General features: G+C 38.2%; 1 protein-coding gene across 1 annotated transcript in view; it reads left to right on the top strand.

Moving 5' to 3' along the window:
- LOC742704 (collagen alpha-4(VI) chain-like) overlaps window positions 1-22,564 on the top strand; it is a 172,331-nt gene that overhangs the window by 113,801 nt on the left and 35,966 nt on the right. Inside the window, exons 5-14 of the mRNA XM_063807107.1 lie at window positions 563-607; window positions 3,167-3,220; window positions 6,273-6,335; window positions 6,690-6,755; window positions 12,915-12,968; window positions 13,086-13,121; window positions 18,372-18,434; window positions 19,513-19,575; window positions 20,086-20,148; window positions 22,446-22,496. Of these exons, the coding sequence (XP_063663177.1) occupies window positions 563-607; window positions 3,167-3,220; window positions 6,273-6,335; window positions 6,690-6,755; window positions 12,915-12,968; window positions 13,086-13,121; window positions 18,372-18,434; window positions 19,513-19,575; window positions 20,086-20,148; window positions 22,446-22,496 (558 nt within the window). The remainder of the gene's footprint in view (window positions 1-562; window positions 608-3,166; window positions 3,221-6,272; window positions 6,336-6,689; window positions 6,756-12,914; window positions 12,969-13,085; window positions 13,122-18,371; window positions 18,435-19,512; window positions 19,576-20,085; window positions 20,149-22,445; window positions 22,497-22,564) is intronic.

Raw genomic sequence — 22,564 nt, forward strand, 5'->3', positions numbered from 1 at the left:
CACCATGCCGCTGCCCAGTTTTACTCTTATCTCCTAATTAGCCTCAGTTTTTCACTTCCTTTCTTTTTTAAAATTTTATCTCCCAAAATGCACACACATGCACACACACTCATTTAGTTCCTCCTTAATCTGTGAACTACCAGGTTTCCATTAGATTAATTAATTCGGGCATATTTGCCATCTTTTTAAAGAAGGTCAATGACAAAAAGACCATTTTTAGCATTCGACAACCAGTGTTTTATTTGGTCTTGTGAAACAGCTACTTGTTCCAAGTGCAAAAGTTTAAAGGGAGTCTTTCTTATCCACTCAAATTTTCAGGTTAAAAATACATATACATTTTTAGCACCTGAAGCTATGAGGCAAAACAGTATATAACCCTAATAACTGTTTCAGGAAGAAAACAATCATTACTTTTTAGTAACTGGGTGCAGTATATAAGTGTTACAGAGTCTAGATTCTGTATCAATTGAAAAAATATTAGCAAGGAAATTAACATCAAAGAAATATTCACATAAACCTGCTTCTCTTTTCTCTAAGATTCTGATCTTCCTTTGCTTCACAGGGCAACCCTGGTGAGGAAGGAGTTGATGGCTTGGATGGAGAACAGGTGCAGAAGTTTCTCATTTAATGTCTTCCTCTCTATTAACCTGTCATTTATACTCTTGTAGAGAGTACAGCTTTTCATGACTAGCTAGAATTTTTAACATGCATACTCAACAATGTTTAATGTTAATCTCTGTATTTTTCCTCATCCTCAAAATACAAGGACTCTAGAAACTTTAATCAACTCCCTCCCATATTACATATTATTGTCTAGTATTTTATTTCCATCTTGTTTTTGTTAAATTCTGCCAATTACACATTCTTATTGTTGTTTTATATAGTCAATGCTTATCTAGCTTTACCCTCATGTTTACTCATCTGACTGATGCCTTCCTTGTAGTCATCGATAACTTCAAAAGAACATGAAAAAATCATGTTTCTTTTGCTTAAGGCACAACTTTTAGAATTTCCTTTAATGAAGGTCAGTTCATTGTAAACTCTTCTTGTTTTTGTTTTCCTGAAAATCTCTTTGAAAGATAGTTCACTGGGTAAGCAATTCTGGTTGATGGTTACTTTCTCTCAGCACTGTGAAAATGTAATTTCAACCATGGCACGTGTATACCTGTGTAACAAAACTGCACGTTCTGCACATGTACCCCAGAACTTAAAGTATAATAAAAAAGCAAAAAAGAAAAGACTTGGAAAAAATACGTAAGTGCTCCAGCTCAGAGTATTAAAAAAAAAAAAGAAAATGTAATTTCATAGTCTTCTGGCTTCTATTTTCTTTTACCTTTCATTATTGCCTTTAAGAAGTTATCTGTTGGCCGGGCGCGGTGGCTCACGCCTGTAATCCCAGCACTTTGGGAGGCTGAGGCAGGCGGATCACGAGGTTAGGAGATCGAGACCATCCTGGCTAATGTGGTGAAACCCCATCTCTACTAAAAATACAAAAAAATTAGCCGGGCGTGGTGGTGGGCACCTGTAGTCCCAGCTACTTGGGAGGCTGAGGCAGGAGAATGGCGTGAACCCGGGAGGCAGAGCTTGCAGTGAGCCGAGATCGCGCCACTGCACTCTAGGCTGGGTGACAGAGCGAGACTCCGTCTCAAGAAAAAAAAAAAAAGAAGTTATCTGTCAAAATAATTGTTCTTTTGTAAGCAACTTTTAAAAATGTATAAGGCTGCTTTAAAATGTTCCCTTTGATTTTAGTTTTTGACAGTTTCATTCAATATGATGTGTCCAGGTGCGGATTACTTTTTATGTATTCTGCTTAGGACTTGTCAGTCTTTTGAATCTGAGTGTTTATGTTTCTTATAAATTTTGGAAATCTTCAGTGCTTAATTTTGAAATTATCATTTTGAAATTTTATTTTTCCTATTTTCTGTATTATTTCTTTGCAGAAATCTAATTAGCAATTTGTGAAAACTTCTCATTTTGTCCCCAATATGTCTTAACTGCTCTTTTATATTTCTATTTCTTTGTCATTCTGTGCTGCATTCTGTATAATTTCTTCAGTTTCTAGTTCACTAATTCTCACCTCACTTGCATTTAATATAATATTTAATTTGTCAATTGAATTTTTAATTTTAATTATATTTTTCACTTCAAGTAGTTCTATTTGATCCTTTCTGAAATCTACTTGGTCTCCTTTCATAGTTTGTTATTTTATTCATTCTCTTCTAATTATTTAAACATACTAAATATATTCATTTTATATTCAGTATATTATAATCCCAATATTTGCAGTCACTGCAGGTCCGATTTTGTTGTATGTTGTTTCTGCTGGCTTCTCCTTCATGGCATCTCCCTCATGTGTATTGTGACTTTTGATTTAAACTCATTTTTTGATGGAACATTATCTGTGAGACATCATTAGGGCCTGAGAGGTTGTTTGCTTCTGTCATGTGTTCCTAGTGGCACTACGTTCTGGGACCACCCTAAAATAAATTGTCAGTTTGAGGCGCTTCACACCACACACACACACACACACACGGCACACACCACACACACACACACACAATTACAAGAAGCCCCCAGGACAGCCATGAGCTATTACGTGTCTGCATTTTTGCTTTCTCTTTATTATGAACCATAAGGATTTTTTAAATCAGATTTTTTTTTTGAGATGGAGTTTTGCTCTTGTTGCCCAGGCTGGAGTGCAATGGTGCGATCTCGGCTCACTGCAACCTCCACCTTCCAGGTTCAAGTGATTCTCCTGCCTCAGCCTCTTGAGTAGCTGGGACTACAGGCATGTGCCACCACGCCCGACTAATTTTGTATTTTCAGTAGAGACAGGGTTTCTTCATGTTGGTCAGGCTGGTCTCGAACTCCCAGCCTCAGGTGATCCACCTGCCTTGGCCTCCCAAAGTGCTGGGATTACAGGCCTGAGCCACCGCACCCAGCCTTAAATCAGATTTTTAATGCATACAAAATATATTTTAATTTATCTGGAATTTTAAATTTTCAGTGGCAGGGTTATTCAAAACATCTAATCTGTCACATTGTCAGAAATAGAGTAGTAAAGGTACTTTCTACTCTTGGCTAGAATTGTGAAAATACATAAAGAAAAATTTTGGTGGGACTAATAAAAGGCAGGCTCTCTGTATGTTCATTTTTCTTTTTTTAGGGTAATCGCGGAATCCCAGGGTCATCTGGAGAAAAAGGAAATAGGGGAAATTGGGTAAAGTATGATGATATTCTTTCATTTTCCTGTTGAGTAACCTGATATGGATAGTTTATTTTTAAACTGTGGGAAACTGTGGGAAAAAAATCATCTAGTGGCTTAAACCCTATGGAGTTAAATGGAGAGTTAAAGGGCAATTAATATGAGATAGCTGTTTGGAAGCTTCACCTAAGGTCTGACTCTGCTGATGGTAGAATGAGTAAAGTAAGTCCTGTGACTTAACATTTGGTGATTGAGAACAGTGATCATGTCACTCCCCATCTCACAAGCTTCTCATGGCTCCCTGTCGCCGATGATTTAGTGTTACATCCAAGGCCTTTCAACCACATTCTTTACAAATCTCTGTCAAGAAATGTCTTCCTAGGCTCACTGTCTCTGAAATGCTGCTTATGCATGCCCACCTCTGTGTCTTTGCTCATGCCAGCTGCCTCTCCTGGAATGCCTTTTTCTTGGTTCTGTATTCAGTGCTTAATCTGAATATCACCTTTTCCTCAATGGGCCCAGTTCCTCTCTTTCTTCCTCACAACAGCTTCCCTGGCATGTCAGTTTGTAGTGATCTTTGCCTTTTCTACATCCTTGCAATTATTTGTACTATCTGTTTGACAGTGATTACACACTTCCTCCTGATGGTAATTCTGTTTCCATGTAAGGGATGGCAGATACCTAGCATATGTCCCACAACCCTCCCTTCCTGTGCCCATGGCAGACATACTAACCATTTATGGGATCCAACATGGCTGAAGGATCCATCTTAACACAGTACTATAATCAGCTTCTATTGATTGATAGGATTAGACATAAAGGGTGTAATTTATTTGCTTATGCTTCTTTGTACTCCTCATGAAATTGGAGTAATGCTTTTACTCCAAAAGTGCACAATTAGTGATGTGGATTGAATTCCTGATAGGTGAAACAGGGAGAGTCAGAAGACATGGCTCTTTATTGAGGTTTAATTTCTAACTTGAAGTTTATGGATCAGACTTTGGAGAAGGTGGGAGATACCATACTTTCTTAACACTGGAGAGCCTTCAGTTTCAGCTAAATTTAGTTAAACTGAATAAACACCTGTCAAGTGTTTATTGTCCCTACACATGGGACATTTGCTAGATACAAAAAAGGGTTCCAAGATACATAAGCCATGGCTCTGACCAACAAAGAGCTTATTGAGTGTGCAGGAGATACAACTGGTACAGGAAAAACTATAATATGAGATAGGATAAGCTACAGGATGTAACAATGGTGCAAATAAAGAATCAATGGGAGCACAGTGACTTGGAGAGGAAACGAAAATAGATTCCCTTTTCTTCACTTGATCAATCATCAAAATTTATTGAGCATCTATTGTAATCAAGGCATGATTCTAGAATGGGGAACAAAAGAGACATGGGCTCTATCTCTTAGGATTGGCCTCTATGGAAAAAGATAGACATGAATGAAATAATCACAGAAATAGATATAATATTACTGCAGAGATAAAGGTATGGAGAGGAATACGACAGGGGATTTGACCCAGCCTGTGCAGTCAGAAAGGCTTCATTGAGGAGGAGATGGGATGAAATTTAAAAGATAGGTAACAATTAAGGAAGAGAGAGGGAGGCAAGAGAACAACTTCTATATGAGCAGGTGCCGAAGCGTGGAGAGGACTCTGGCTTTCCAGAAAATGCAGGAAATCAAGACATTTTTCACTCAGACCTCTGTGAGAGGGACTGGGAGAGAGACACAGGGTATTCTAGCTTAAGAAAAAGGCTCAAGGAAAAGGTTAGAGTTAGAAGAAATCAGGATAGGTCTGGAAAAATAAGGATCCTAATTTCATAGGAGTGGAGGATAAAATAAAAAGTATAAAGAGTGGGGAGAAAGCCTGAAAGGGCAATTTGGAGCCAATTTAATGCTATGTTTGGGAGTTTTGTTTCTACTGAGTTATCAAGGGCTATTGAAGGTTTATAGGCAAGGAAGACACATGTTGGAAGCTGTAGGTTTGGAAGATTACTCTGAAAGTCCAGTGACTGGGTCAGATAAAGGAGGGTCTACAAGTAGGGTGAATCATAATAGGAACCATATGCCTAAACAGTTGAATTTATTCTTCTATTTAATCCCTACACTGTTTCTATAAGTTAGGCACATCTGTTTCACAAATGAGAAAATGGAGTCTGAGAAAAGTCAAAGAAATTTACCAATGTAGGAAATTAAATAGCAGGATTGGAACCTAGAGTTATCTAGCTCCCTTTTACCATTATATTAGGCCAGGAAAGAGATAAGGAGGCATCTCAAGTAAGATTATGAGGTGGCTTCTTTTGGAGTCTAGAGAACATTTTATTTCCTTTGTGTCTGAAAGCTAGAACAGTGATCCCATCTGTTAATCATGCACACCCTCCGGCTCCAGGCATGTGATGTCATCTGAGGAAGGCACCTGTGGTGGAGCCTCTCCCCAGTTCATGGCTCTGTGGGCGCTACGACACAAGAATGGCACAGATCATGGCAGCGTTTAAGAGAAGCATCATTTATTTGTCATAGTCCTATGGCAAGTTTCTTCACCCCTCTGTTTTCCTATCTGCAGTAGTCAGGAGCTCTGGAAACATTGTTCTCTCCTTTCTCTTTTTCATGAGATCTTGCTCTACCGCTGCTGCCCATGCTCATGATGGAGAAAGCCCTCCTCACCACCACCCCCTTTTTAAGCAACAACAACAGCAACAACAACATGTGTTTCTGTGTGGAGCACCACCAAAGGGTGGAAAGATCAAGGAATTTGATGGTAGGGAGACCTGGGCCCAACTTCCTAGAATCTCAGGTCCTGCATAATGCAAATTGGTGAATTCCTGAGTTGTGAGGGCTAAATGAGGTAATACACATCTAGGTCCAAGCATATGGCAGATAGCCAATAAAAGTATGTCCTTCTTTACCTTTCAATCTCACCTCCTTGGCAGTGAATGCTTTAAAATTCAAGTACTAAGTTGCTCTTTTCATTTGATTCTTATTTTCCCTCTTAATGTTCTCTTCTCTCTAGGCAATATGTGATTTTTAAAAGTGACACATTTTTTCTTTGTGATTTAAGGGCTTGACGGGACCGCCAGGACAACCTGGAGAGCGTGGAGAGCCTGGGTTAAGGGGAGATCCTGTGAGTGATGTTGGGGGATTTCTGCTGCTTTAATTCCAGGGACTGGAGAACTGTTTGCTCATGACACAAAGGCAACGAGCAATTAATTATTCATTAATAAAGCATCTGCTCACCCTATCTTAGTATTGCAACAAATAAAAGATTTGAGGGAAAACTTATAGAAAAGTTGAGTTCTTAAAAAGGTTGGAATTTTAATTGGATTAAAAGTCTAAGGTTTTTGAGCAGGCCCAGACAATAAAAAGGGTCCACTTTAGTTGTACCTTATTTTTTTGTTTTGTTTTGTTTTAAATAATTCTTCCTATAATTTCTTTTCTTTTCTGTCCATTTGAGGTAATGAACCCTTTATTTTCTCAGGGGGATCCTGGAACTAATAGCTATATCCAAGGCCCTAAGGGAGAAAAAGGAAGGCGTGGGCGTCAGGTAAGATGTTCTGTTTCCTTGAGGGGCTACATGGGAACAGATGCTAGCTGGGCCAGAAGACTTGGGCATTCTGGTAGGATCAGCATAAAAAACCAGAGAGCAAGCCTATGGGAATCCACTGTCTACGGAGATAGAAGCTCTGAATGCCAATCTCCACCGACATCCTCGTCCTTGCATACTTAATTCATAGTTGTTTTTTTCTATATGAATCCTTTCTCCTACAACATTACATCTTTTGTCCTTGGTTTCCTCATCTCCAAAATGAAAGCACCAGACTCAATAATGCCTAAGATATTTCTGGTTTCTAAATTCTCTATCTTTATAATGATGTATTGATTTAAAAGGTACTCAGGGTCATTACAGTGCTGGCTTGCTTTCTGTCACAGCCAGTGCTGATTGATGTGAACTGGGTATTAGCCATTTTTTAAGGTGAAATCCTTGCCTAGTTCTGAAAACTAGAAGCATTGTGATAGAAGGCATCACAGAAGCAAAAAGACTTGTTAACTTTGATCGATGTTAACTTCTTGGCAGCCATTTTTAGATTTTCATGTCCCAGACATTAAAATGTATGATTCTGAAAAATGACTAAAATAACCCAAGTGCTTCAGTCCTCATATCTTCCCTAATTTCCAGGCATGAGGTCTGCATAGAGAAACGTTTGCAGCTAGAGAGGAACCTCTATTACTTTGAACTCCAGTTTTTCATCCTTTGACAAAATTATAGGACATTGGCTCTCTTCTGTAGCTAGTTTGCATTCCTTTTACATATGTCTAGATCCTGAGTTAAATGCAGTTTGTAACAAGATGATTATTATGTTGCTGTGTGAGAAAACCAGCATGACTTGCTGCAAGAATCTCATCCTGTTGTTAATTGCAGTTGTTTTGGACAAACCCCATTGAGAGGGTGTCCTGTGGTGAGTTGACATCAGAGAGCCCTGTGAACAGCCACTCAATCGGCTATGGAATTGAGCTAAGGGAGCAGCAGGACAGCAACCCTTAACCCATGTGGGCCCCGGTTTCATCTGGAAGGAGGGAAGGAAGATAGAGAAACCATTTCAAAGCTTCCATGAGTTGTGGTTGTTGTGAGAAGAAAGATCATGATCTGTCTATTCAGACTGGTTCTCTTATTTGCTCAAGGTTTTACTGCTGGGAAGGAACCTAGGCCTCTAGACAAACTGTCCAGTGCTGTGTACATCAGAGCACTGCAGACACAGCAAGAGCCGCATGTTCACAGCTTTCTGAGGTCTCCATCGCTGAGTTTAGCCAAGGGTTAACCTTGATCACCAGATCCCTACTTGTACATGCAAACAAAAATTGTAACCCTCTGGGGCAGTGCTGTGACATATTCCATTTGTGTTCCCCATGGTTTCTGCTCCCATGCTGGGCCAAAAAACGGTGGTAACTAAATATCCTTTGAATAGACTTAGATAACAGAAATCACTCCCACCAGCTATATTACCCTGAAGCTGGTAGATGCTGACATTCTAGCCTGAGTTTGTCCAACTCACTGCCCATGGGCAGTGTGTGGCCCAGGATGGCTTTGAATGCAGCCCAACACAATTCGTAAACTTTCCTAAAACATTATGAGATCTTTTTCTCTTCTCTTCTTTTTCTTTTCTTTCTTTCTTTTTTTTTTTTTAAAGCTTATCAGCTATTGTTAGTGTTAGTGTATTTTATGTGTGGCCCAAGACAATTCTTCTTCCTCCAATGTGGCCCAGAGAAGCCAAAAGGTTGGACACCCCTGTTCTAGCCTGTTAAGTGCTATTGGGAGATAGCTCTCTAGGGGGCAACGGCTCCTTTCTGACATGAACCGAAGAGTGGCTTAAATGCTGCAGTCTGGATGGAGAGGTTTTCCTGATGAAGCAGTCTTTCTGACCAAGCAGAATAATTTTATTATATACCTAATATTGGAGAAAGTGTGGAGAGCCAATCATACCAGTCAGAAGTGAGAAAGTAACACTTCTGGGGAGAATGAAAGTCAATACAACCTTTTTGGGAAGCAATAGGCAATGCACATCAGTCATCAGTTAGGATTACTGTTTTTTTTTTTAATGTTTTTAAATATACCAATGAAAGCCTGACTAGCAGTGTTTAGCTAGTAAATGTGTTTTATAACCCAGGGATAGGTGATGACAACTTTGGCACATCAGTTTATGGTCCCATTGAGCCTCAGTGATGTCGTCAGGGACCCGGCGCCTTTCCTCCCACACTGCCATCCTCAACGTGTCAGCTTTCGGTCCCTAGGTTTAGCAGCTCCAAGTGTTTTTTTGTCTTCACCTTTACATAAAATATCAGGAGAAAAGGGGCTTTCCTTTCATCAAATTACTCCCAGCAATATTCTCTTTATAGCTCATTAGCTAAAATAGACCCTGTGCTCCCCAACAGCCCTTGCCCCATTTCAAGAGATCCAGAGAAAGCAAGTCTCTAACAAATGGAAATGGGATCATCACAGTTGGCTTAGGCCTGTTCATCCCCTGGAGCTGGGTATGTCGTTGCTCCAAACAAAACTAAAAAGACCAGATTTTCTTAGCACAGAGGAAGGGAGGGCCTGTTTTGTGGGCCACCAACTGAGTCTGCCACAGCTTTAAGATGTGTATGTCGGCCAGGCGTGGTGGCTCACACCTGTAATCCCAGCACTTTGGGAGGCCAAGGCAGGCAGATCACGAGGTCAGGAGATCGAGACCATCCTGGCTAACACGGTGAAACCCCATCTCTACTAAAAATACAAAAAACTAGCTGGGCGTAGTGCCTGGCACCCATAGTCCCAGCTACTCGGGAGGCTGAGGCAGGAGAATGGCGTGAACCCAGGAGGTGGAGCTTGCAGTGAGCAGAGATCACGCCACTGCACTCCAGCATGGGCGACAGAGCGAGACTCTGTCTCAAAAAAAAAAAATTAAAAAAATAAAAATAATAAAAATAAAAGGATGTGTATGTAATTTGATCTACCTTTTCTAGTCCTAGAAATTTATCTGGATGCTAATCATGGTGCAACACAAAGATTTAGCTCCAAGGATGGTCATTGCAGTGATTTTTAAGGTAGTAAAACATTAAAAATATTTAAATATCTAATAATAAAGGATTATTTATGTAAACAGTGCTCTTCCACACAGTGGAATAGTATTAGGCCATGAAACATAATGTAGAAGATGATTTCATGACATGGAAAACATCCATGATGTAATATCAAGTGAAAAAAGCAGGTTGCAACCCTGTTTTAACGTGAGTCCAAATTTGTAGAATATTTCTATATTGCCAAAATTGTGTATTTCTGTTTTATTAATTTCAATTTTTATGTTAGATTCAGGGGATAATGTACAGGTTTGTTACAAGGGTATATTGCATGGTACTGAGGTTTGGGCTTCCGTCACCCAAGTAGTAAACATAGTACCCAATAGGAAGCTTTTCACTCCTTGCCCCATTCCTCCCTCCCCTTTCAGAGTCCCCTGTGTCTATTGTTCCCATCTTTATGTCTGTGTGAACCCAAGAATTAACTCCCACTTATAAGTGAGAACATGTGGTATTTGGTTTTCTATTTTTGCATTAGTTCATTTAGGATAATGGCCTCCAGCTGCATCCATGTTGCTGCAAAGGACATAATTTGGTTCTCTTTTATGGCTGAGAGTGCGTGCACTTTACATGGGACACAGTGTCCATTGTCAGCACCCTCAGTTCCTTCAGAAGGAGTGGGTTACATTTTTTTTCAGTATTTGGTAGAACTGGGTTTGTCCTTCAGCTCACTTATGGTGGAGGCTGTGGAATTGCCAGCCTGTATCTATTCCCTTGTATGGAATAAAGAAAGAGAGATAAGAAGGAAGGAATAGAAGTAAGAAAGAAGGAATGTAGAAAGGAAGAAAGGAAGGACGGGGAGGGAGGGAGGGAAGAAAGAAAGGAAGTGAAAGGAGAGAGAAAAACCAACTTGTTTGTAGCAGCAACATGCCAGCCTCTAGTGTTTCTTTACCTTAATTTTATTCTCTGTATTGTTGAAATAGTCCATGATGAACCTGTTACTTTTTATCCTCTTCATTCTGAAAAATTTCAAATCTACAGAAAAATGTAGTCGTAAGTCTAAACACCAATTTTTATCCTTTAGCTATATTTGCTTTATATCTCTTTATACAAATACTTAGGGGTCTGTGTGTGTGTAACTGAGCTAATTGAGGATTAATTAAAGGCTTCATGAGAATTTGCCTCTAAATATTCAACAAGTATATGTTAAGAAAAAGGATATTCTTCTATATAAACATAATATAATCATCACCCTCATGAAATTCAATATTTATACAATATTCTTTTCTTTCTTTCTTCTTCTTTTTTTTTTTTTTTTTTTGAGATGGAGTCTCACTGTGACACCCAGGCTGGAGTGCAATGGCTCACTGTAACTTCCGTCTCCTGGGTTCAACGATTCTCCTGCTGAGAGCAGCTGGGATTACAGGCACCCGCCAACACACTGGCTAATTTTTGTATTTTTAGTACAGATGGGGTTTCACCATATTAGCCAGGCTGGTCTCGAACTCCTGACCTCAAGTGATCCGCCCGCCTCAGCCTCCCAAAGTGCTGGGATTACAGGCGTGAGCCACTGTGCCCAGCCAATATTATTTTCTAATACACAGTCCATATTCAAATTTTCCCACTTGCCCCATGTCTTAGGCAGTTTGGGCTACTGTAATAGAATTAATAGAGTGGGTGGCTTAAATAACAAACATTTATTTCTCATAGTCCTGGAAGCTGGGAAGTCCGAAATCAAGGTCCTGGAAGATTCAGTGTTTGGTGAGGGACTGCTTCCTGGTTCATAGCCATCTTCTTGGCTGCAACCTCACATGGCAGAAGGAGAGCTATAGTGTTCCTTCAAGCCTCTTTTATAAGGGCACTAATCCCACCATGAGGGTTCTCCCCTCATAGCCTAATAACCTTCCAAAGGCCCCACCTCCTCATACCATCACATTGGGGATTAGGATTTCAACATATGAATTTTGGGGGGAACACAAACCTTGAGTCCGTAGCACCCCAATAATGTCCTCTGTGGCTGCTGCTGTTGTTCCAGGATCCAGCTGAGGACTATGCGGTGCCTTTAGTTGTCCTGTGTCGTCAGTGCCCTTTCATCACATTTGCTCAGTTATTTGTTTACATGACACTGACACTGTACACCAGTTATTTTGCTAAACACCCCTCAATTAGGATTTGTATGATTGTTTTCCCATAACTAGATTCAGGCTAAATACTTTTGGTATTATAGCACAAACTTTTATGTACTTTAAAAACTTTTGAAAAACATAGTTTTTAATTGTTGCATTCTATTTCAATAAGTGTTTCTACCATAATTTGATCAACACTTCCCTCATGTTGTGGGATGTTTAAATTGTTTCAGAATTTAATCTATTATGAATAACAGTTGGGTGAACAGCTTTGCACAAAACGTTTTTGTTTCTGTTATTTCACACTCTTTCCCTATTTATGTATTCCTATTGAGTTAGCATGTAACTTTCTGAAATAATTATCTGAAGTACCCCTTCTTGGGATCCCACATGGTTTCCATTTTTCTTAAAAGATAGACTCATTTTTTTCTCTGGACAATACTCATTTTTCCACTTCTGACCCCAAAGAAATGAGAACACGACTCTTTCCTCACTGTGACTATATAACCTCTTTCTCTCTCTGTCAGCATCTGTATATATTGATCACCCATGTCTTCAGAGAGACACTTTTCTACCTTCTGTTTCTATCTGCCACTCAGGACCCTAAATGATACAGGTAGAAAGAGAAGTGCCAATATTTTCAAATATTAAGCATGGCTGTGTTCCCAGCGTGGTGAACTGTGAGGAGTCATCAAAGGAACAATCTCTGGGGAAAGATGCCTACAACACTGATATTTTGAAACATCAGCATTTAATGCCGTTTGCTTCTTGAGGAGCACTGACCAACAGAACATTCTGAGATCATGATAATATCCTGTGTCTGTGCCGTCCGACGTGGTAGCCACTAGCCATATGGAATTATGGAACACTTGGAATGTGGTCAGCATAACAAAGAAACTACATCTTTAATTTAATTTGGTGCGAATTTAAGTGCTACATCTACCTAGTGCCTTCTGTATTGGACAAAAAGTTTTGCTAGCATTTGTTGTTGTTTGTTTCTGATCTTCCCTTTATTTCTTACTTTTCAGGGAAGTTCTAATGTTGATGGACCTCAGGGAGAAACTGGAAATGTCGGCCCTTGGGTAGGTGTTAACAGCTGGAGGGATGTATTTCCCCTGCGTTTGTGGAAGAGGATGGTAGGCTGGGGTGAAAATTGGTTTATATCCTTCTCTAAGGTCTCTGCTTTCTATTTTTCTTAGGGGACAATAGGAAGGCGAGGTCTGCCAGGATTAAAGGTCAGTGCTTTCTGGAAAGAGTTGCTCTTTGTTCCACACATAAGACTACTGTATTTATTATTGATACATAATATCTGCACATATTTATGGGGTACATGTGATATTTTGATACATACATAGAACATATAATGATCACACCGGGGTATTTAGGATATCTATCACCTCAAACATTTATTATTTCTTTATATTAGGAACATTTCAAATATTCTCTTCTAGCTATTTTGAAATGTACAATATATTGTTGTTAACTATAGTCACCCTACTGTACTATCAAACACTAGAACTTATTCCTTCTATGTGACTGTATGTTTTACGCATTAACCAACCTCTTTTCATTCTCCCTACTCTCAACCCCCCTTCTCAGCCTCTGATAACTGTCATTCTACTCTCTACCTCATGAGATCAACCTTTTTAGCTCCCACGTGTGAGACAGAACTTGTGATATTTGTCTTTCTGTGCCTGACTTATTCCATTCAACATAATGACTTTTAGTTCCATCCATGTTGCTGCCAATAACAGGATTTCATTCTCCTTTATGGCTGACTTTTATTTCACTGTGTGTATGTATCACATTTTCTTTATCTGCTCATCTGTTGGTGGAAACTTAGGTTGATTCCACATGTTTGCTATTGTGAATAGTGCTGCAATAAGCATGGGGTGCAGGTAACCCTTTGATATACTGATTTTCTTTTCTTTGGGTAAATGCCCATTAGTGGGATTTGTGGATCATATGGTAGTTCCATTTTTAACTTTTTGGGAAATCTCTATATTGTTTTCCATAATGACTGTACGAACTTATATTCTTACCAAAAATATGTATCCCTTTTCTCTGCATCTTTGCTAGCATTTGTTGTTTTTTGCATTTTTGATAAAAACTATTCTAACTGGGATAAGATAATATCTCATTGTGGTTTTCATCATCAGTGATGTTAAACATTTTTTTCGTATACCTATTGGCCATTTGTATGTCTTTTGAGAAATGTCAGTTCAGATATTTTGCCCATTTTTTAATGGGATTGCTTTTTTTTTTTTTTTTTTTTTTTTTGCAATTGAGTTGTTTGTTCCTTGTATATGCTAGATATTAGTCCCTTGTCAGGTGAATAGTTTGCATGTATTTCCTCCCATTCAACAGGTTGTCTCTTCACTCTGCTCATTGTTTTTTTTTTTTTTTTTTTTTTTTTTCGGTTCAGAAGCTTTTTGTTTAATATAGTCCCATTTGTCTATCTTTTATGGCTTCTTTAAATTGTTCTCTCTGAGGTCAAGGAGAGTGCCGGCTGGGCTGTCTGAGGTTGCATGAGGTTCATTGAAAGTTTCCATGGCGATTTTTTTCATGAAAAAGGGAAAGTTTATATGGTTCTCTGCCTCCTCCCCACCCTGCTATAATGTTTCATTTAGATTGAAAAGAAGCTAATATCCTAATATCTTAGAGTAGGACTTTCATTTCTATTATTTATTTCATTTATTTCTCTTTCATTGCTCTATATGCCTATTTTTATACCAGTACCATGCTGTTTTGCTGACTATGGCCTTATAGTGTAGTTGATTTTTAAAATAAGAGATATAGTTACAAATATTTTCAGGCTTCAGGATGAACTGGGTTTATCCACCATGTCAGTGGTTTGCTAGTTGACTCAACATTGGAGCACTGGTCATATAGGCTCATAACTCCAAATTACAGCAGTCCTTGGACTTTGGGAAAATCTGGCTCAGTATTATCTACAAAATTAGATCTGCTGGCCTTTGCAAGATGTATAATAAAGTGGAATTCTAAGTATAATTTTATTTATGGAAAAGGTTATGTTTATGCCAAACAAATTGATGCATTCCTTTTTTGGCAATAAGGCAAGATTTTAAACTTGCTGTTTATGATAAAATTGAGAATGTTATTAATTTTTTTAAAGGTACATAAACCCACCACCCCTCGGCAAGTATTTTCATGTTTTTCTGTTCTCTTGTATAAAAAATAAAGGATTATTATAATGTAGATAACATTTTATATTCTGCTTTTTCCTGTTTCCAAATCTCCCTATTATCATTTTAGAACATTATGTTTTACTCTATTGAAGTACCATGATTTACTAATCTTTCTTATGTTGAGCATTTAGGTAACTTCTGTTTTGTTGGGTATCGTGGTAATTGATGTGAAGAACGTCAGTGACGTGTATTATAGGTTTTTTGTTTTGTTTTCACTTTTGCTCCACTCGTATTATTTTCTTAATATAAATGTATAAGCATAGAGTTATGATAGAGTCTGAACATTGCTATATATAGCCACATTGTTTTTATAAATGTTGCACTATGAATATCACTAATGTGATATGCAAATTAGACCACATTTCATAACCTGGTTCAAAATTTCTAGCTGTATTCCTTTTAAAATTTGGTTCATATTTATAAATCTAGAAATCAACTCTTAAAGAGCAGAATAACATAAGAGGAATGATTAATAGAAGTACTGAATAGTTTCAAAAACTGATGAAGCACAAGTAATTGATCCACATATTGATTAAATTCTGACTTTGAAGTTTTTGCTCTTTGCATATCTATGGATAATTAATAATCTAGTCAACATGTAAGCAACATGAAAAAGAAGGCAGAACAATTCACAAAATGGATGTTATCCTCAATCTTGGAAAACATATCTTCTCTGAGAAATGAAAATATTAATTTGTGGGATAAATTAAATCAGTTATAGAATGAATCATTTTAACAACTCGTCCTTTGCCTAGAGAGCTAGCTTCTTGCCATCAAGGTCTGTAGGGTTTTAAAGCCACTTTCCTGTTATTTTCCCAAGCACTTTTTGTGCCTTTGTCTCAGAGTGTCATGTTTATTGCTGTGATCAACATTCTGAGTTTCCTTGTATGAAATAAAAGACCTTAATGCCCTTGAACGTTTAGTCTGTATGCCTTAAAAGGAAGGACTGTTTAGGAACCAGTTATTACACAAAATAAGAGTTTGGGTTATTTAAACAAAGTATTTTTGCTCCCATCACTAGCTGAGACATTGGAAGGAGATGTGCAAAGACTGGGAAAGGCCTTAAGAATCTGGTCTTGCCTTTTCCCAAGATAAGTGTAAATACCCACATTTCCTCTTCAACTTCATCTCCTAAGAGGATTGATCACAACCAGTCAAATCTTGTTTGAGTCTTTCTCTTGTGGTTTCAAGTGATATATTGCAGGAAAAGCTGCTTTCAATAAGAACACTAAAGATGGCTGGTGAACTCACTATAAGTTTTATTCATTTTGACAGGGTGTGCCTGGAGAATCCGGTGAACAGGGTTACCAAGGAGAGCTTGGGTATCCAGGCTCACAGGTTCTATCTGGGAGCTTGGTTTTAGCGCTGAAGGATATTTGTTCGAAATTTTGACTTCATTATTTGATAATAATTTAACATAAATCAGAATGGCTTTGGATGCCTCCTTTCCAGGGCCTCCCAAAGAAAATTGTATAGCCCCTTTTCTGAAAAGATTAAACGACAATAGCTAATATTTATTGACCTCTATGTTCTAGACACTGTCTAAAGCACTTGTATTAACTAATTTAATTCCTCAATGGGAGGGAGGTTATTATCCTCATTTTACAGGAGAAAAATAAAGAGGGAATGGAGAAGTTAGGTAAATTGGCAAAGGTCACACAGCTAGTGAGTGATAAAGCTGGGATTCAAACTCAGGCAGTATAGTTACAAAATCAGTGCTCTTGATTACTGCCTCTGAAGCTGTGTATTCAAATATTATTTAATTTACTAAAATTGTATTCATATCTTGGCATAGTGGTGTGCATCTTTCATCCCAGCTACTTGGGAGGCTGAGGCAGGAGGGTCACTTTGAGCCCAGGAGTTCAAGGATGCAGTGAGCTATGATGGTGCCATGGCACTCCAGCCTGGGCAACAGAGTGAGACCCCATCATTCAATTTGGTAGGAAAAAATCAGTAAAGTGTTTACAGAGTATGTATTATGCAGAGGGAACTGCTAATAGACCTGGGACATTCATACCATTAAGGCAAGGGTCCTGCCCTCAAGAAGTTCATCCAGTGGGGTTTTGTTAGGCTATCAAATGATAACTGGAAATTTAAACTTTCAACCTGTTCTTTTGGCATCGTCTAAGCATAACCCAAATCTGTCATTCTATAGCCCTTCTGGAGCACATTATATGTATTTATTTTAAAAAACAAATTGTTTTTAAGTATACTCAAATTGAAGAACTTCGGAACAACAAATTTTACTAATATATCAAATCATTCTCCATAATTAAAAATCCTATGAGTGCCAGATGATAATTTCAGAAGGTATCTGCTGCTCTTAGACTTGCTAAAGGAACTAAGGAAAAGAAAATGGTAGTTAATGTGTAATTAGAGATTATACTTATTTTATGATGGAAAATAGTATCTGAACTGAAGGGAAAGCAACTAAAAGATGTATATTTTTCCCTTTTCTTTTTGATGACTGGCTCAGGACCCTCTACCACTGTTGTGTCGCTGCTTTCCTGTCTATACCCACTTCATTACACAGCTGATTAGAAGTGAAGCAAGTCATGCTGGGAACCATGAGCAAGATAATCAATAAAACCTCTCCTTAATTCTCACCTTCCCGCTGGGATGTGAGCGTGATGGTCTATTTAAATAGATGATTATCAATACCTCACTTAGGAGAGTAGAAGCCATAGTCAATCAATACTTCTAATAGGAAAGTGTTTCTCAGAAAAGCTGGGAAAATATTAAAGTGTCAAAAATCAGCAAAGTAAAATAGATTGGAGAGAAAATGAGCAAATCCCAGCAGTGTAGTCAGTGAGATTAAGCTACTTAAATGCACCTTTGGCTCTTGATCAAATCGAAAACACAATCTCTTGTCCTTAACCCTTGTGTGTATAAGGAAAAGGTTCATTCTTCAACGGAGATCAATAGCCTTGCTGCCCTCTCATCACCCTTTTAGGATTTAAAATTGGTTGAGTGAATTCAAATATAAAAGCAATGTTCTCAAACTTTAGTACTCATCAGATTCACCCGGAGAGATTGCTGAAAATAGAGACGCTGAGGACTCGCATCCTCTGCTTCAGATGGCGTAAGTTTGAAGTGAGTGTTCTGGGGTGCTTCAGAGTGCAGATGCTCCCTGATTAAAGTTTGATAAATGAGATAGTGATGGGTCAGGGCACCTTAATTTGTGCTTCCATTGGCATCCAAGGTGATTTTGTGGTTACATGGAATATAAATGACTCTTTAAAAATTGGTTGCATTTTAATTTCATCTTTGGATCAGGGACCAAGAGGAAGGCAAGGACCACCAGGAACTTCTGGACAAAAAGGCTTAGTGGGTGCTCAGGTAGGTTTGTAAAACAGCTACAATGCAGCTACTCATTAACACTGGCTGATTCATACCCCTGAGTGTTCCTGGATAAATAACATAAAGTCACACTGTTTGTTCTGGGATATGGGGATATCAGGAATTTCTAGAAAAGCTAATTTGATGCAGTAGATATTGATCATCTGCTATGTATCTTCTTCTACTCTAGGTAAGTTGTGGGAATATAGTGACCAATGAGATATGGATTTAAACCTCAAGGGTATGTAATATAAGTTCATATTTAGCTATAGTAAAAAATGACATAATAGTACCATATAAAATTATAAATAATCTGCTCCTTACAAATATGTAAGGAAGCATTACTATACCAATTTTATAGATAAGGAAACTGAGGCTAAGGGGAATTAAATGACTTGTCATCCAGATAGTAAGTGTCTGAACTGACTTCCAACTTGGTTCTTTCTAGTGCCTGCTTTACTCCCCACCTAATATCTTGATGGTTCATAGGATGCTCGGATAGATTGAGACGGATGATTAGAGTGGCTTCCTGAGGAAATGAGCATTTGAGATGGCTTAGAAACATAAGCAGCATGATTAGAGTCAGGAATGAGTCTCCATCAGGAAACTGAAAATAGCAGCTCAAAGATGGCCAAAGCAATAGTTCTGCTATTTTTCTGCCTTGATCAGGAAAGAAAATCTAGCCTTATAACTGATTATATTATTGTCAATCTCAGTTGAAAATATCTTCAGTTTGGAGCAGGTGAAAGTCTAGGCTTTTGTTTTCCTGATCTCTTAATCAAATAATGTTTCCCTCTGTAGCATAGAAATGATTCCTTCAATTCTCAGTATGTGGTAGATGTGGCCTCCTGCTCCCCTATCCTCACCCCCCCAGCCCATAGTGTAAGTGTGTATATTATGCATTTTGAATGTTGGAGGATAGAATTAATTAATTGTATTAAATACTAAAGGTTAAACTCCCATCTCTAAGGTGATTCATGAGCATATTACCAGTTACAGAGTATTTCAATAATAACAAGAGAGACAGACAGTTAACTTTGTGGCCCTGGTGGTGATTTTGGCCACGGTCTTGTTGCAGGGGAATCCTGGGCCTCCAGGGCCAAATGGTTCAAAAGGAAAAGCTGGACCAAGAGGAGTGAAGGTAAATGTCAGAGAACACGCTCTTTCTTGATTATAGCTTGAGAGAACCCCTTGGGTTTTCTTAAACAAATCTTTACTTATATCATCACTTCCAGCATACATTTCTGATATGGTTGGTGATGCTATTGATTGAAGGCAAGGCATATAGATGAACATATAGAAAAATGAATCACATGTTTAAGTAGACAAAGATGTATCAACAGGTAGATATACATATGGATTCACCACAAATATAAATGTGCACATCCAAATTTAGAAAAAGACATAGTAATATAAAATTCTGTAATTGTTGTTGCATACCTGGTGCTGCTAATTTTCGGTACCAAAATTGTTACTATGTTTGTTAGTCATCCATATTTAACAAAGCCTAGAGAAAAGTATTTACCTTAGGCTGTATGGCATGCTACCAAAACTTGAAAGCAGTGACTGTAAAATCTCTAAGGAAAATGACACAAAATTGCATAATCTCATAGAAGAAAATTAATTAGATATTTTCTCTTTATAATAAAAGGGAGAGATTGGTGATGTAGGAGAAAGAGGCCCACAGAGTCGACAAGGACCAAGAGGGCAACCTGTAAGTCCAGTTTCTCTGTTTTGGATTCTTGATTGAATTTGTTTGCCATTTGTTCTTGTTTTACATAAAATTCTAATGTTTTAAATGTATGAAACCACTTTTATTCAGTTCAGAATATAGGTACCAGAGACAAGAAATCAGGCAAATCAGGGAGATATAGTCTAAAAAATCTCAGTGTGCACTAAGCCGAATTTTGATGGAGTCATCTACCACAGCATTAAAGTGTCTTATCCATATTTTAGATGCCGGTAAGAAATTATGAAAAAAGAGGTTTGATAAACAAAAATGGCATCAACTTGATGTAATAAATTGAAATGGCTTTAACATCATTGCTGTGAACACAAAATTTTAATATTCTTGATGAGTTAAACTCATGGTTCCAAATATGACATGACCACCAGAGCTCTTAAGAATCAAAACAGTCAAAGTTTCTGAGACTTCTTGTATAAATTAAGAATCTAAAGATGACTTGGAATTTATTTTGCCTTCTCACATATTGAAGAGCAAAGTGCCAATGTCTCTCATCTGTTTGACAATGATATTTTATAAGCATTTGAGTCTTTTAGGAATACAGAGATGTTCAGTGAAACATTTTTTTTCCAGGGCAACAAATAAGGCAGCCAGATCAGCAAACTTTTAAGAGTATGGGTTTGATTATCCAGAGCATAGAAATGATCTTTGGAGACCAAAGATCATAAAAGATTTCCTTTTACAAGACAACACTTTCAAACGCAGGGCTATGCATTTTTACCTTAGTTATCACCCCGAACAGGAGAGCAAGTTAACTATTTTATGACTATTTTCAAAAGACATCTCGAAAAATACAGAGTTTGGGTCTCGGGGGTTGCAGATGCTGGAGGTTCTGCACATCCTTCAGCAAGGATAAGATGGAGTAACAGCAAATGAACTTCATTATCACCACCCCTGGCCCCTGCCAAGAACTCATTTTTGGCAGTCTTCTGTCTTATTTTTCTTTCTTTTCTAGTCTTTCAGACTTTCCTATTTAGACCATAGGAATCTTTTTGTGACTTCAGATTTTTAATTTTTCTTCTCAACTGATCTACCTGGTTTAGGGGAACTCTGTCCATTCAGAAAAAACACCTATAGGGTTTTGAATTTACTCTTTATTACAGTAAGCTCATTGTCTGTCTATACAGATGCTAAGCTCCTTGGTAGTATCACCAATTTCATGATTATTATCATCACCACCACTGCAACCTCCACCATCATTATCTTCAGCAATAACATCAAAACTACCAGCATAATCACCACCATCACCATCACCACCGTCACCATCAGTACCACCATTACCATCATCACTATCACCATCACCACCACCACCACTATCATCATTACTACCACTATCACTATCACAATTATCATCACCACCACTACCACCATCACTATCACCATCATCTTCATTATTACCACCACCATCACCATCACCACTACCACCAACACTATCATCACCATTGCCACCACCATCATCATTACTATCACCATCACTATCATCAATCACCATTGCTACCACTATCACTACCATCACCACCACCTTCACTATTATCATCAGCACCACTATCATTACTGCCCTCCTCCGACACCATCACTACCACTGCTACCACCAGCAGCAGACTAATTACCATTTATCAAGTACTGCCTCTGTGCCTGACATTGTGCTAAGCACTTTTCATACACAATCTCACTTAATCTTCCCAACAAGTATACAATGTAGATGATACTATTATCCCTATTTTACAGATTAGGAAACTGAAGTTTATAGAGGTTGTGCAACTTCCCTAGGGTCACTCAAACAACTAATGTTGGGACTGGAATAAAAATTCAGGTCTGTCTGGGTTTATAGTCTGTACACTTAATCACTCAACTATATTGCCTATATTCCACTCTTTTTCTCCAAAGTCTGTGCTTTTGTCTGATGATTTACCAATTCTAGAGCTTCTATTTTTACTTTATTTCACAAGGAAAGCAAGTTTAGCCCAAGGGAAACTTTGTACAGTTGCGTATGGCTTCCTACAACCAAGGTATCATCTTGCTGATGTACAGATGGGGGTTGAAAAAACCTAAAAACTTCCTTCTGTTGTGGTCTTTCAAAGTTTTAAACCCTTATCTTCTCCAAATCTGAGTGTTTGTCCTATGAAGGTTGTCTCCCAATCTCCATCAAGCCCCATTGTTATCCTTACTTCCTTGCATTGTTGATTTATCCAAGGGTTCAGATATTATTATCAACCAAGTGTTGGTCTGCATGACTCTACAATTCATCTTATATGTCACTTTCTTAGGGTCTTCCTGGTTCTGATGTATATGGACATCCAGGAAGAAAAGGAACAAAGGTGAGGGTAACCTTACAGGGTATTCTGAACTAAGGACTGTAGTTTTTATTTTATTTTATTAAAATAAG

The sequence above is a fragment of the Pan troglodytes genome, chromosome 2 (genome assembly GCF_028858775.2).
Source record: "Pan troglodytes isolate AG18354 chromosome 2, NHGRI_mPanTro3-v2.0_pri, whole genome shotgun sequence".
In the NCBI taxonomy this organism is placed as follows: Eukaryota; Metazoa; Chordata; class Mammalia; order Primates; family Hominidae; genus Pan; species Pan troglodytes.